The sequence below is a fragment of the Pan troglodytes genome, chromosome 19 (genome assembly GCF_028858775.2).
Source record: "Pan troglodytes isolate AG18354 chromosome 19, NHGRI_mPanTro3-v2.0_pri, whole genome shotgun sequence".
Classification (NCBI taxonomy): domain Eukaryota; kingdom Metazoa; phylum Chordata; class Mammalia; order Primates; family Hominidae; genus Pan; species Pan troglodytes.
This window is the reverse complement of record NC_072417.2, coordinates 28,274,566-28,290,124: the sequence shown is the minus strand read 5'-3', so window position 1 is coordinate 28,290,124 and position 15,559 is coordinate 28,274,566. Positions and strand designations below refer to the sequence as shown.

Sequence of the window (15,559 nt, the reverse complement as noted above, 5' to 3'; positions counted from 1 at the left end):
TTTATGTCTAATTAATTTATGTAAATAGAGCTATATCAACTATACATGCATGTGATAAAAAGCTGTTAGTGATATATATTTTTCTGATTTTTAAAATAATAGTGTTAGAATCCTCACTGATGCCCTTTTGAAATGGTTACACAAACAATGTTCCTTTCAAGTGCCAAATCTTTTCTTAACTCATCATACAATAAATGTATACACTAGGTTAGGAGTAAGGGAATTATGGCCTGCAGGTCAAATCCAACCCACTGCCTATTTTTGTAAATAAAGTTTTATTGGTACAAAGCCACTGACATTCATTTATGTATCTTCTACAGTTGTCTTACCTTGCAATGGCAGAGTTGAGAAGATGCAACAGAGATTGTATAGCCCACAAAGCCTAAGATATTTACTATCTGGTCCTTTACAGAAAAAGTTTGCCAATACCTGCACTAGGCTCCTGGGAATATACTGTAAAAAATTACCACAATGTCTGTGAGATCACAAGCAAGCGTATTTATGTTCAAAGTTAATACTTTTGTTTGTTTTGTTTTTGTTTTTTTGAGACAGAGTCTCGCTCCGTCGCCCAGGCTTGAGCACGATCTCAGCTCATTGCTGGAACCTCCGCCTCCCAGGCTCAGAAGATTCTCCCACCTCAGCCTCCCGAGTAGCTGGGATTACAGGCATGCGCCACCACGCCCAGCTAATTTTTGTATTTTTAGTAGAGACGGGGTTTCACCATGTTGGCCAGGCTGGCCTTGAACTCCTAACCTCAGGCGATCTGCCTGCCTGGGCCTCCCAAAGTGCTGGGATTACAGGCGTGAGCCACCATGCCTGGCCAATATTAATAGTTTTTTAAAGTTTTTTCCAAGTATTTTTGTTTTGTTTTCCAAACTTACTCTAGTTGGGTAAAGCCTTTTCCCCTAGAAATTAGTCTGTCTTTCCGCAAGAGAAAAAATAAAGTGAGTGTTTCCATCAGGGTGTGAAAGTTTCTATAAAACAATTTTCTAAGAACTGGAAGCTTATAAAGATGCACACGATATTTCATTTTTTAACATATACATTAAACATGATTGCAATTATTCTGAATTTTAAACACTCCAGACAAGTCTTTGGTTCCTAAAATCTTTCAAATGACATTAAAAAATAAATGCTGCCATTAAACTTAAACAGAATAGAATTCTCTAACATTTTAAAATAATTATTACATTGTAGCTAAATTCCCCTAATTACCTTTAAAAGTATAATTCTAATTCTAGTCTTCTTTTTTTATAGATGGAGTCTTGCTATATTGCCCAGGCTGGAGTGCACTGGCTATTCATAGGTGTAATCATGATGCACAACAGCTTCAAATGCCGGGGCTCAAGTGATCCTCCTGCCTCAGCCTCTTGAGTAGCTGGGACTACAGGCTTGTGTCACAGTACCGGGCCTAACTCTAGTCTTAATGTTTTCCTGTGCTGCATATGGCAGTGGTACCTTATTATGCAGTAGGTATAACTTCTATCGGGCAATGCTGTTTTTACATTCTATTACTTTTATAATTTAGCATGTATAATTTATACATACTGATCATATTATATATTTTATAAAAGCAGGGTCCTGGTAACCACCTTTTCCAAACATATATGACCCAGATTAAGTGCCAGTGTTAATAGTACAGTAGAGTAGTCCCCCCTTATTCACAGAGGATACTTTCCAAGACCTCCAGCGGATGTCTGAAATTGCAGATGGTACCAAACCCTATATACAGTCACATGCTCCTTAATGATGGGATGCATTCTAAGCAGTGGATCATTAGGTGATTTCATCATTATGCAAACATTATAGAGCACACTGTATTTATACAAACCTAGACAGTATGGCCTACTACAAACCTCGGGTATATGGTACAGCCTATTGCTCTTAGACTGTACAGCATGTTATGGGTACAGCATGTTACTGTACTGAATACTGTAGGCAACTGTAACACAATGGTAAGTATTTGTATATCTAAACTTAGAAAAGATACAGTAAAAATAGGTCTTAACTTATGAGACCACCACTGTTTTTGCAGTTCATCATTGACCCAAACGTTATGTGGTATATGACTGAATACTATGTTTTTTCCTATACATACATACCTATGATAAAGTTTTAATTTATAAATCTGGCACAGTAAGAAATTAGTAACAATAACAATAAAATAGAACAATTACAACACTATACTATAATAAAAGGTACATAATTGTTGACTGTCTCTCAAAATATTTTATTGTACTGAACTCACCTATTTTGGGATCATGGTTGACCATGGAACTGAAACTGCAGAAAGTGAAACCGCAGAGAAGGGGGACTACTATAATCTGTTTGCAAATTAATCACAAAATAATGGAATGATCTTTCAACGTTAAAATTAGCCTACTCAGGCCAGGAGTGGTGTAATCCTAGCACTTCGGGAGGCTGAGGTGGGCAGATCACTTGAGGTCAGGAGTTTGAGACCAGTCTGGCCATCTAGTAGAGATGGTAAAACCCCGTCTCTCCTAAAAATATAAAAATTAGCCAGGCATGATGGCACATGCCTGTAGTCCCAGCTACTCAGGAGGCTGAGGCACGAGAATCACTTGAAATTAGGAGGCGGAGTTTGCAGTGAGCTGAGCTCACACCACCGCACTCCAGCCTGGGCAACAGAGCAACAACAAAAACAAAACAACAACAAAATTAGCGTATTCATTTCTTTCTGAATGAAGCTTAAAGTAAATAACTGTTTCTTTTCTCTTTCCCAAATTATTTAGAGTGATTGATCATATCTTCTATTCTCTATCAAGAACTGCATGACACTCCTAGACCCCTAGCAACTGAGAAAAATAATTTCTTTACACAAACATCCTATTAACCCATTGACATGTAGTTGGAGGTAAGGCGATACTATTGTATGGGTTCCTAACAAGGTGCTTCACCACTTGGGTTTTTACAATATTTATTTTAAATTCCTATTGTTGAATGGAAATTATTGGTTTCTTGTTTATGTTTGAGTATTTAATCTGTTTTTTTTTTACCACAAACTATCTGAAAATATAAAACTCATAGGCTACCCCTGAACCCAAAGTAAATTTATAACATAAATTATAAATTCCCACACCAACAGTGGCATAGGGATCACTATTTCAACTACAAATTTAATGGTATTACCTACTAGAACTCAGAAACTGTAACTCAGAAAAAAAACAAGCCACAGGCACAGCTATCATTTGCCTCATTCTGAGTGAGACTCCATGGATGTCACCTTCAAGAAGTTGCACGAAGCTGATACAACATCATATGCCTTTCCTCAGCACAAATGACCACATCCTGTGCCAGGCAGCATTTTTCTGTCTCTGTGGTTAAAAACTGGTACAAATTAATGTATAGCTCAGTACAGCTGGAATGTTAGTTGAAGCTGTGATTTGAATCTCAGAAGTTTTAGACAAATAACTCAATTTCTTGGTCTCTTAAGAAATTTAAGACAAAAGAAAAAGACTCTGAGAAATGATTTTCTTTTCTTGAGAAGGAGTCTCACTCTATTGTCCAGGCTGGAGTGCAGTGGTGTAATCTTGGCTCACTGCAACCTCTGCCTCCTGGGCTCAAGTGATCCTCCCACCTCAGCCTCCCAAGTAGCTGGGACTACAGGCACACACAAAGCTAATTTAAAAAAAATTTTTTTTTTGTAGAGATGGGGTTTTACCATGTTGCCCAGGCTGGTCTCGAACTCCTGACCTCCAGAAAAATCCGCCCACCTTGGCCTCTCAAAGTATTGGGATTACAGGCGTGAGCCAAGCCACTGCGCCCAGCCTATTTTCTTTTCTTCCTTTAAGAAACTCATGTATACACACATATAACTGACCTAGGGCTTTCATTTAGTCACTTACTCAACAAATATTTATTGCACACCTACCACAGTAGGGCCAGGTACTGTTCTAGGTACTGTAAATATCTGGCAAGGAAAAAAATAGCCCAAGAAGGCTGGAAGGAGAGTAGACACTAAACAAAACTCCAAAGTTGTCTGTGTTCAGTGTCATGCGATGAATTAAAATAGGGCTGTGTTAAAATAGTGACTGAATTGTCAGGAAAAGCTTTTCTGAAGAAATGACATTTAAGATGAGATCTGAGTAACAGAGTAACATTCATAAAGCAAAAGTGATTAGATTTATCAACATAAATATTACCATAAAATGTGAGCAATATTAATGTGAATATAATGCTCAAAACTCACAAAAAAGCCTGGAAGTAAGTACTCTGTAATGCTATTAGAGACTATCTTTGGGTGGTAGGATAGAGGTGGGGTTTTCTTTTTTCTTTCTATTTCAATGAACTTTCCAAACTGTGGTATAATACAAAAACATATTTGGTCTTTGTTCCTGCTCCCAGGATCAAGCACAGAACTTCTAAGCCCTTGGAATTTCCTAAGTGATAGGAGTATTGTTTTGTTTTGTTTTGTTTTTCTCACTAGATCCTCCTGCCTCAGCTTCTAAGTAGCAGGGACAGGAGTATCTTTTGTATTCATAACAAGCCCCTTTCAATAGCACCTTAGATTATGCTAATGAGGTAGCTGAGGCTGGGGCCACTAGACAGCCTCAGGATGGAGCTGTTCACCAGAAGGACCTGGTAATTAGAGCGTTGGACCTTTCAGCCCCACCCAGTGACCTCAGGGAAGAAGAGAGAGGAAAGGGAGCTGGAGATTGAGTCTTATAAACGTTCTTGAACTACAAGATTCAGAGAGCTTCAGGAGCTGGGGGTGTGGCATGCCCAGAGAAAGTATGGAAGCTCCATGTCACCCCTTCCTTGCTCTATGCCTCCCTTCCATTTGGCTGTTCCTGAGTTGTATCTTTTATAATAAACTGGTAATGATAAGTAAAGAAACTTTTTGAGCTCTGCGGGTCATTCCAGAAAATTACTAAACCTGAGGAAGGATGTGGGAACACTCAAATTTGCCCAAGTTGGAAGAAGTGTGGGTCACCTGAGGGCCTGGCACTTGAGACTGGTGTCTGAAGTAGGGGCGGTCTGTGGGACTGAGCCCTTAACCTGTGTGGTCTGTACTAATTCTCAGAGTTAGTATCAGAATTGAATTGAATTGTTGGACACCCAACAATGGAATTGCCTAGAGATTTGGTTGTGGATGGAAAACACCCCAGAATTGGAGTGGGATTTGCTACATCAGCCCAGGCTCACAGAAACATGTGGTTTGGAAGGATAAAATAAAAGGGTAGGGGATGAGGAAATTTTGATTCCTGAGTGGCCATATAGTCACCTATGGAGCAGCAAAGGGGCTGTGATCAGTTACTAAAGGTAAAAGTTACCAGTGAAATTTAAAGATGAACCCAACTCCTGGGGAGCTGGTTCACTGAATGCTTCAGGAAATGCAAACTAATAAGAAAAAAGTGAAATACACAATCCAGTGGTTATTGTTATCTGCAACAGCTAAAATGAAAGTTAAAAAGAGTGTTGGGTTGGACCTTGATGCTGAACCACGCTCAGATTCTGGTGGGCCTGAACTTCGGATGCTAGACCCAAAGCTGCCTCTAATGGAAAAATGTGGGAACAACAGAAAATACCTCTAAGATCTCTGGTCACCAAAAAGAGAGTCCAGGTAGGGAGGGCAAAACCAAGAAACTACTGAAACCAGGGGGTATAGTGTGAAAGAGTTACTTTATTTTGTAGATCAGTACCATCAGCTTCCTAAAGAATTTTGACTAAAATGAATTGTAAGAATAAATAATTTAGGGGCAGTATCTTGGCTTTTAAATGCTTCAGAGTGGAAGAGCATGTTTGGGTTTATATAGGATCCACAGCTCACTATGGAACAATCACAGATGGCTACACATGATCCAGACACACAGCAGGTCATTCCTAAGGGAACAGCTGACCTGGGGGACCAGATAAGAGCCATTATAAGGTCTATTTACCCTGAGAAAGGGAACTATCTGACTTCCCCTTTCAATGCCAACTGGAATACCCCAGATGAAGCAGCTGATATGCTTCATATGCAAGCCATGTGGAACTGGCTTTGTGATAATCAAGATTCACATATTGAATATGCCCATTACCCAGGTGATATGGTTTGGCTGATATGGTTTGGTGATATGATTTGGGTTTGTCCCCACCCAAATCTCATCTTGAATTGTAAGCCCATAATCCCATGTCATAGGAGGGACCCAGTGGGAGGTAAATGAATCATGGAGGTGGTTTCCCCCATGCTGTTCTCGTGACAGTGAGTGAGTTCTCACAAGATCTGATGGTTTAATGAGTATCCGATATTTCCCCTCTGGCACTCACTCTCTCTTCTGCCACCCTGTGAAGAGGTACTTTCTGCCATGATTGTAAGTTTCCTGAGGCCTCCCCAGCCATGCAGAACTGTGAGTCAATTAAACTTCTTTTCTTCTTTATAAATTACCCAGTCTTGGGTATTTCTTTCTTTTTTTTTTTTTTTTTGAGATGGAGTCTTGCTCTGTTGCCCAGCCTGGAGTGCAGTGGCGCGATCTTGGCTCACTGCAAGCTCCGCCTCCCGGGTTCACACCATTCTCCTGCCTCAGCCTCCTGAGTAGCTGGGACTACAGGTGCCCACCACCATGCCCAGCTAATTTTTTGTATTTTTAGTAGAGACAGGGTTTCACCATGTTAGCCAAGATGGTCTTGATCTCCTGACCTCATGATCTGCCTGCCTCGGCCTCCCAAAGTGCTGGGATTATAGGCATGAGCCACTGTGCCCAGCTGGGTATTTCTTCATAGCAGTGTGAGAGTGGACTAATTCAGTATATTGGCACCACAGAGAGTGGGGTGCTGCTATAAAGATACCCAAAAATGTGGAAGCAACTTTGGAACTGGGTAAAAGACAGAGGTTGGAACAGTTTGGAGGGCTCAGAAGAAGACAGAAAAATGTGGGAAAGTTTGGAACTTCCTAGAGACTTGGAGGGTTCAGAAGACAGGAAGATGTGGGAAAGCTTGGAACTTCCTAGAGACTTGTTGAATGGTTTCGACCAAAATGCTGACAGTGATATGGACAATGAAGTCCAGGCTGAGGTGGTCTCAGATGGAGATGAGGAACTGCTTGGGAACTGGAGCAAAGGTAACTTTTGCTATGCTTCAGCAAAGAGACTGGCAGTATTTTGCCCCTGCCCTAGAGATCTATGGAACTTTGAACTTGAGAGAGATGATTTAAGGTATCTGGTGGAAGAAATTTCTAAGCAGCAAAGCGTTCAAGAGGAAGCAGGGCATAAAAGTTTGGAAAATTTGCAGCCTGACAATGTGCTAGAAAAGAAAAACCCATTTTGAGGAGAAATTCAAACCAGCTGCATAAATTTGCATAAGTAATGAGGTGCCTAATGTTAATTACAAAGACAGTGGGGAAAATGTCTCCAGGGCATATCAGAGACCTTCACAGCAGCCCCTCCCATCACAGGCCCAAAGGTCTAGGAGGCAAAAATGGTTTCCTGGGCTGGGTCCAGGGTCACCCTGTTCTGTGCAGGCTCAGGACATGGTGCTCTGTGTCCCAGCTGCTCCAGCTGCATCTAAAAGGGGCAAAGGTAGAGCTCAGGCTGTTGCTTCAGAGAGTACAAGCCCCAAGCCTTGGCTGCTTCCATGTGATGTTGAGCCTATGGGTGCATAGAAGTCAAGAATTGAGTTTTGGGAACCTCTGCTTAGATTTCAGAGGATGTATGAAAACATCTGGATGTCCAGATACACGTTTGCTACAGGGGTGGAGCCCTCATGGAGAACCTCTGCTAGGGCAGTGCAGAAGGGATATGTAGGGTAAAACCCCCCATGCAGAGTCCCCACTGGAACACCGTGTAGTGGAGCTGTTAGAAGAGGGCCACCATCCTCCAGACCCCAGAAGGGTAGATCCATTGACAGCTTGTGTCGTGCACCTGGAAAAGCTGCAAGACACTCAACGCCAGCCCGTGAAAGCAGCTGGGAAGGGGGCTGTACCCTGCAAAGCCACAGGGGCGGAGCTGCCCAAAGCCATGGGAGCCCACCTCTTGCATCAGCATGACGTGGATGTGAGACACGGAGTCAAAGGAGATCATTTTGGAACTTTAAGGTTTAATGACTGCCCTATTGGATTCCGGACTTGCATGGGGCTTGTAGTCCCTTTGTTTTGGCCAATATCTCCCATTTGGAATGGGTATATTTACCCAGTGCCTGTACCCCCATTGTATCTGGGAAGTAACTAACTTGCTTTTGATTTTACAGACTTATAGGCAGAAGGGGCTTGCCTTGTCTCAGATGAGACTTTGGACTTGGACTTTTGGGTTAATGTTGGAATGAGTTAAGACTTTGGGGGACTGTTAGGGAGGCATGATTGTGTTTTGAAATATGAGGACATGCGATTTGAATGGGGGCCAGGGCAGAATGATATGGTTTAGCTGCGTCCCTACCCAAATCTCATCTTGAATTGTAACCCCCATTATCCCCACGTGTTGTGAGAAGGACCCGGTGGGATTGAATAATGGGGTAATTGAATTATGGAGGTGGTTTCCCCCATGTTGGTCTCATGATAGTGAGTGAGTTCTCATAAGATCTGATGGCTTTTTTTTTTTTTTCCTTTTGAGACAGAGTCTCGCTTTGTCACCCAGGCTGGAGTGCAGTGGCGTGATCTTGGCTCACTGCAAGCTCTGCCTCCCAGGTTCACGCAATTCTCCTGCCTCAGCCTCCCAAGTAGCTGGGACTACAGGTGCCCACCACCACACCTGGCTAATTTTTTGTATTTTTAGTAGAGAAAGGTTTTCACCATGTTAGCCAGGATGATCTCGATCTCCTGACCTCGTGATCCTCCCGCCTCGGCCTCCCAAAGAGCTGGGATTACAGGTGTGAGCCACCGCACCTGGCCAAGATCTGATGGTTTCATAAGTGTCTGGCATTTCCCTGCTGGCACTCGTTCTCTCCTGCCACCCTGTGAAAAGCTGCCTTCTGCCATGATTGTAAGTTTTCTGAGGCTTCCCCATCCATGTGGAAGTGTGAGTCAATTAAACCTCTTTTCTTTATAAATTGCCCAATCTTGGGTATTTCTTCATAGCAGCATGAGAACAGACTAATACACCAGGTCATGGTAAATGCCACGGTTAAGTGGTGTCTTAAGAATGTACATGTCAGATATGATATGGTAAAGTCAGTGTGGACACAAAGAAAATTAGAACAAGGCCCAGAAAGAAGTTTATCACATTCACAGGTCCCAGAGAGGTGGTTATTATGTGCTATGCAAGATCACAGGAGAAAGCACCAGTGTTGGTCAGGAGGCAGAAAAGAGGAATGAGGAAAAACCTTAGGTCAGAGCCTTAATTGGGGTTTCTGTGGAAAAGGCAAGGCAGGGCTGGGTAAACAGTTTAGGATTGGCTAGTTTTAATAATTCTGGTGGGCTCTAAAGCATAGAGATGGTCTCTGGTTGACTGGTATCTGGCCCTGGGATGACTTGGGGTAGGTGAAATATAGGCTTGGTGTGTGAGAATTGGGTAATGGCTTATGGCAAAAACCTGTGAGTACTTTCCAGCAATGACAACAATTGGATTTTGGACCAGAGAATTTCCATTTGAGGGGCAATTATTAGCCTGCTATTGAATATTAATTGAAATTGCTCTTATGATTGAAGGACAAAAAAATAATTTTAAAACCTAAAATATCAATGAAGTCTTGGGTGATGTCAGAGAAGTGTTCTAATGGGGAGAGCATTGCCCAGAAGAGTTCTATAATAACATAGAAATAGTTTATAGAGAATCATGGTACCTTGGGAATGAAAGGATGATATACTCAGGGGCAGGGATCCTCTTTTCCCCTACAATTGACTTTGGAACTATGTGAGGAGCTGCTGGATTCTATCATCACTTAGACAGTGCCCTATAAAGTAGTCTTTGACCAACAAAGAGATGCTTGATTTGTGGACGGTAGTTTTTTTGTTTGTTGAGACAGGGTCTCATTCTATCATCCAGCCTAGAGAGCAGTGACACAATCAGGGTTCACTACAGCCTCAACCTCCCAGGCTCAAACGATCCTACCACCTCAGTCCCCCAAGTAGCTGGGACCACAGGCATATGCCACCATGCCTAGCTAATTTTTAAATGTTTTGTAGAGACGAGGTCTCACTATATTGCCCAGGTTGGTCTTGAACTCCTGAGCTCAAGCAATCCTCCTGCCTTGGCCTCCCAAAGTGTTAGGATTACAGGCATAAGCCACCATGCCTGGCTGTGGATGGTAGTTTTAAGGTAAATGGACAACATCCTGTTTGGAACACCACAACTGTAATTAAAGAAGGTAAAAACAAATCAGCTTGGTGAGCTGAATAATCTGCTGTTTTCCTAGAAGTGATGGAAGAACTGAACAGTGATACATGCCCATATGTTTCAGTTTCTGATTCATGGGCAATGGTCAACAGCCTGGCCATGTGGTAAGGCAAGAGTGCAATGGAAACTTGGCATATTAAAGGGACTCGCATATGGGACAAAGCCCTGTGGAAATCACTATGGGAATTTGAGGGGTGCATTAAAGTAGGACATGTCAATGCTCAGTAAAAGACCCCCCTTCCAGATTTGGAAGGTGATCAGAACCAATTAGTAGGTATCACAGTGTGCATGTTTGAGGTGAGCACGTGGGTCCATAAAATGAGTAGACAGGATGGGGGATGCTACAGCCACTGCAGAAGATGGGCTGAATTTGGACATATTTCCCTTGGACCCCCTGAGGCACAAAATAGCAACAAACTATTATGTCTGCCAATAAGAGAGACAGTTACTGTAGGTGACTATGGGGAAGATTCCCCAGGGGGAAGACCCCACACATAGTTGGCAAGTGGATTGCATTGAAGAGCCGATGCTGGTAGTCCCAAGGGCTACAAATCATTTTTGTTTTTGTTCTTTTTTTGAGATGGAGTCTTACTGTGTTACCCAGGCTGGAGTGCAGTGGTGCAATCTTGGCTCACTGCAACTTCTGCCTCCCGAGTCCAAGCAATTCTCCTGCCTCAGCCTCCCCAGTAGCTGGGATTACACGTGAGTACTGCCACACCTGGCTAATTTTTGTATTTTTAGTAGAGATGGGGTTTAACCAGTTGGTCAGGCTGGTCTCAAACTCCCAACCTCAAATGATCCACCTGCCTCAGCCTCTCAAAGTGCTGGGATTACAGGTGTGAGTCACCACGGCCGGCCTGTTGTTGTTCTTTTGAGACAGGATCTCACTGTGTTGCCCAGGCTGGAGTGCAGTAGCAGGATCACAGCTCACTGCAGCCTCAACCTCCCAGGCTCAAGTGATCCTCCAGCCTTAGCCTCCTGAGTAGCTGGGACTACAGGCACACACCACCACACCTGGCTAATTTATTTGTATTATTATAATTTTTTTTTTATAGAGATGAGGCCTCACCATGTTGCCCAGGCTGGGCCCAAATTCCTGGGCTCAAGAGATCCTCCTGCTTCAGCCTCTCAAAGTGCTGGGATTACAGGTGTGAGCCACTGCACCCAACCTATAAATTGTTTTTGACGGGGATAAACACAGACTCTGGAAGGGGCTTTGCTTACCTGGTTGTATACACAAATGGTCAGTACCACGAAAGAACCAGAACAGAAGATATTGCACCAATTTGAATGGCTGAGCCACATTTCTTTAGACTAAGGAGCACTCTACTTACAGCCCATAATGTCAAACAATGGGCAAAGAGCTATCCTCCTCAGAGTAATAGTTTGATAGAGAATTGGACCAGTCAATTGAAACACTGATTGTCTAAAATAGGGTAAGGTATAGGTGTGAAGGGTTGGTTTATGCATTTGCACAAGTGTGAGGTCACATTGAAATGAGCTAAGGGAGTGTTCCCACTAGGTAGATTCCTCTGTTTTTCTGGTGGATTAGGGAAGAGGAGGTGGGGGAGGATGCTGATATGACTATACAATTCTTGCCAAAGAGGAGGATATTGGTGTGATGACTATTCTTTTTTTCCTTCCCTACATTGTCACATCAGCTTTCTCTTTCCTACCAGATGCAGTGGTTGCAATACCAGCACTGTAATTACAAGTGCCAGAAACAGAGATGATTTCTAAAGCAAGAAAGTGTAACCGTAGCTTTAAACCTTTATGTCAGAACTCCTAAGGGCCTGATGAGGCAGGCTGTGCCTTTATCCCATCTGGCAAAATTGGGGTTAACATGGAATGCAGATGTATTGCCTAGTGGTAGAAATAGCCCACTAGTTCTGTACCTGTGTAACCCTATCCTGTATGTATGGGAGTTGACTGAGGGAGAGGTGCTTGCTAGACTAGTATTGCTGCCTACGATCTAGACCAGTGCAGTGGTCAAACCTAATATTCCTCCCAAAGGTGGGGAAGTTTGGGCATAAACAGTAAGAAGGAGGAAGAGTAGCTGAGAGTAAAGGAATGAATAAATGAGTTATGTAACAAGTCCTGTGAGTCATCCTAGCAAATTATTAAACATGTGGAGGGGAGTCCCCGATTTTGTAGCTAAGTCAGACAAAAGTGCAGGTAACCTGGGGACCTGGTACTTGAGACTGTTGTCTAAAGTAGGGAGAGTACTGTGCAGTACTGTGAGACTGAGCCTGTAACCTGTGCGGTCTACGCAAACATCAGGAATTACAATCAGAATTGAATTGAAGTGGGCTGGGTGTGGTGGTTCATGCCTGTAATCCCAGGACTTTGGAAGGCTGAGTTTGGCAATCACTTGAGGTCAGGAGTTCCTGGCCAGCCTGGCCAACATGGTAAAACTCCGTCTCTATTAACAAAAATACAAAAATTAGCCGGGCATGGTGGTGGGCGCCTGTAATCTCGGCTATTTGGGAGACTGAGGCAGGAGAATCACTAAAACATGGGAGGCGGAGGTTGCAGTGAGCCGAGATTGCGCCACTGCACTCTGGCCTGGGCGACAAAGTGAAACTCCGTCTCAAAAAAAAAATAATAATAATAATTGAATTGAATTGTTGGACACCAAGTCATTGTCGGAAAACCGGAAAATTGGTTTGTTGGTGTCAGAAAACACCCCAGACAAACTTTCTACAATAAACATGTATTACTTTTATAATGGAAAATAGTCAAACATCATGTTTTAAGTGAAGTTAATATAATTGGAACACTGGATAAGCACCTTAAATTCTCAAAATTTGCTGATAACCTACAACTATGAAATGCAAATATTTGTGAAATTAACAAAACAGAATCACTCCTAACTAAACCTACAATTGCAAGTTTTCCTTGGAGAGCTGATTTCTTCTCTACACTAAGCCTAAGCAATATCTACAGGCATCAGTGTTTAGTCTGCACACTACGGCTCACCTCCTATGTCTTCATCTTCATTGGCTGGGCCTTCTCCACTGTCCACATTTTCCATTTCATGAGATTTGGTTAAACTGTAGTCATTCGACACCGCTGCACTTTCTAAAAGATAAAAGGAATTTTAAGTATGTGGTTCAACGTTAAAGGATTTTTATAAATATGTATTAAGTAGACCCCCATTTAACTTTCAGCTTCACACAATCTTTTAGTGACAGATAGTACCCCTTCACACATACCCAAAAGGGATATATACATGAAAACTCTTGAGGTTTAGAAATAAGCCCAGGGTTCGCAGTGGCTCACGCCTGTAATCCCAGCACTTTGGGAGGCCGAGATGGGCAGATCACCTGAGGTCAGGAGTTCGAGACCAGCCTGGCCAACATGGTGAAACCCCATCTCTACTAAAAATACAAAAATTAGTTGGGCATGGCGGTGCATGCCTGTAATCCCAGCTACTCGGGAGGCTGAGGCAGGAGAATCACTTGAACTCGGGAGGTGGAGGTTGCAGTGAGCCAAGATAGCACCACTGCACTCCAGCCTGGGTGACAGAGTGAGACTTCATCTCAAACAAAAAAAAAAAAGAGAAAAGAAATATGCCCAGGGTTCATGTACCCTCTGAATACACACAACTTTCTTGAATATTTCTTTCATCTGAGTTAAAGGGCACTCATGTTCCTTCTGGAGAAAAACTATCTGTCCATTGGTATATCTCACGATATTCAGTAGGATGCCATTGCTATTTATGACAAAGTAGTGACCAGAAATACTAAGCGTGCAAACACTGGCATAACCTAATTTGGGAAAGATGCTTTCCTAGGAGGAAGATCTGTAAGCTTTCTGTATGCCAAATTCTGTTTTTCCCTTCTGTTCACATTATAAATGTGATTCTGTGGAAAACATATTGGACCCCAAGTTTCTTTATTTGTTTGAACATTTACTGAACGTTGACAAGGCTACAGATATGAATAAGTCATTATGTCTTCAAGGAGCTCATACTTTGAGATATAGATAAGAGAAGCCCACAACTCTAACACATGGTAGGCTCAGACAAAGGATTAAATAAAGGAAATACAAAGTGTTATTAAAGTTCATAAGTGAAAGGGAGCAGACATAATAAAAACATGCTTAAACAAACAGCAAACTTGTTACAAAATAAGTTTAAGAGAAATGTATAATAAATATTGATAATACTAGAAGAAAAAGGAACAATGCAACTGGAATTATTTTCACATATAAGCGTAGTAGCTTAACAAAAAGATGATAGCAGAAGAAATGAACTGAAAAGTTACCCTCTTTTTATCTAACTCCTTCCCAATCTTCAATAAAATATTTGCTGAGTTCCCATTAATATAAAAAATAGTCAAAGACACTGAATCCTGTGGCACTGAGGCTGGGCTGAAGTAGGGAGGTAACTAGAAGCTCTGCAGTGGCACTCCTTTCAGCTGAGCCATGACCAAACACACGCGGGAGCGAAAGAGAAACACGTTTCACAAAACCCATCACTAAGAGCCCCTGAAAATGTGGTCACCATGGACTCAGTGTTTGATTTATGAATATCTGAAGTTTCTAATTTCTGCATATTATGATGTATACTCTGTGAACTCTAAGATACCATTCTAAACAATGGTTCACTTTTCTCAAGCCTGAAATGACTAAAATATAGTGGACACCTAAACAATTAATATGAGGTTTAGATTCAGTTAAAAGATGTGATTGGCCGGGTGCGGTGGCTCATGCCTGTAATCCCAGCACTTTGGGAGGCCGAGGCGGGCGGATCACCTGAGGTTGGGAGTTCGAGACCAGCCTGACCAACGTGGTGAAACCCCGTCTCTACTAAAAATACACCAGGCATGGTGGCGCATGCTTGTAATCTCAGCTACTCAGGAGGCTGAGGCAGGAGAATGGCTTGAACCCGGGAGGCTAAGGTTGTGGTGAGCCGAGATCGCACCATTGTACTTCAGCCTGGGCAACAAGAGCGAAATTCCGTCTCAAAAAAAAAAAAAGAAAGAAAGAAAGATGTGATTACAACTTACAGTAACACAAAAAGGCATTTCAGTGATAAATTAAATTTTGTAATATAATGTAAGCTTTGATTCACACAGTGAGTTAATCAATGGAGGACACAGAAGTTATTTTCAGGAAATAAATTATTGTAAATGTTTATAATTTATTCTAGAGCAGGGATCAGTAAACTATGGCCTGAGGTACAAGTCTGACCATAGCCTGCTTCTGTGTGGGCCCAGGAGGTAGGAATGGTTTTTACATTTTTTAAGGGTTGTAAGAAATACAAAAAATAATACGTGACAGAGACCATA

The 15,559-nt window shown here is 42.3% G+C and overlaps 1 protein-coding gene across 2 annotated transcripts in view; it reads right to left on the bottom strand.

Annotated features, from left to right (window-relative positions):
- IKZF3 (IKAROS family zinc finger 3) overlaps positions 1 to 15,559 on the bottom strand; it is a 107,840-nt gene that overhangs the window by 58,512 nt on the left and 33,769 nt on the right. For both annotated transcript variants that reach the window (XR_010152871.1, XM_003953029.5), the window contains exon 3: positions 13,245 to 13,346. Coding sequence is in view for 1 of the 2 variants with exons in the window: in XM_003953029.5 (XP_003953078.1) it covers positions 13,245 to 13,346 (102 nt within the window). In the remaining variant the exon portion in view is untranslated. The remainder of the gene's footprint in view (positions 1 to 13,244; positions 13,347 to 15,559) is intronic.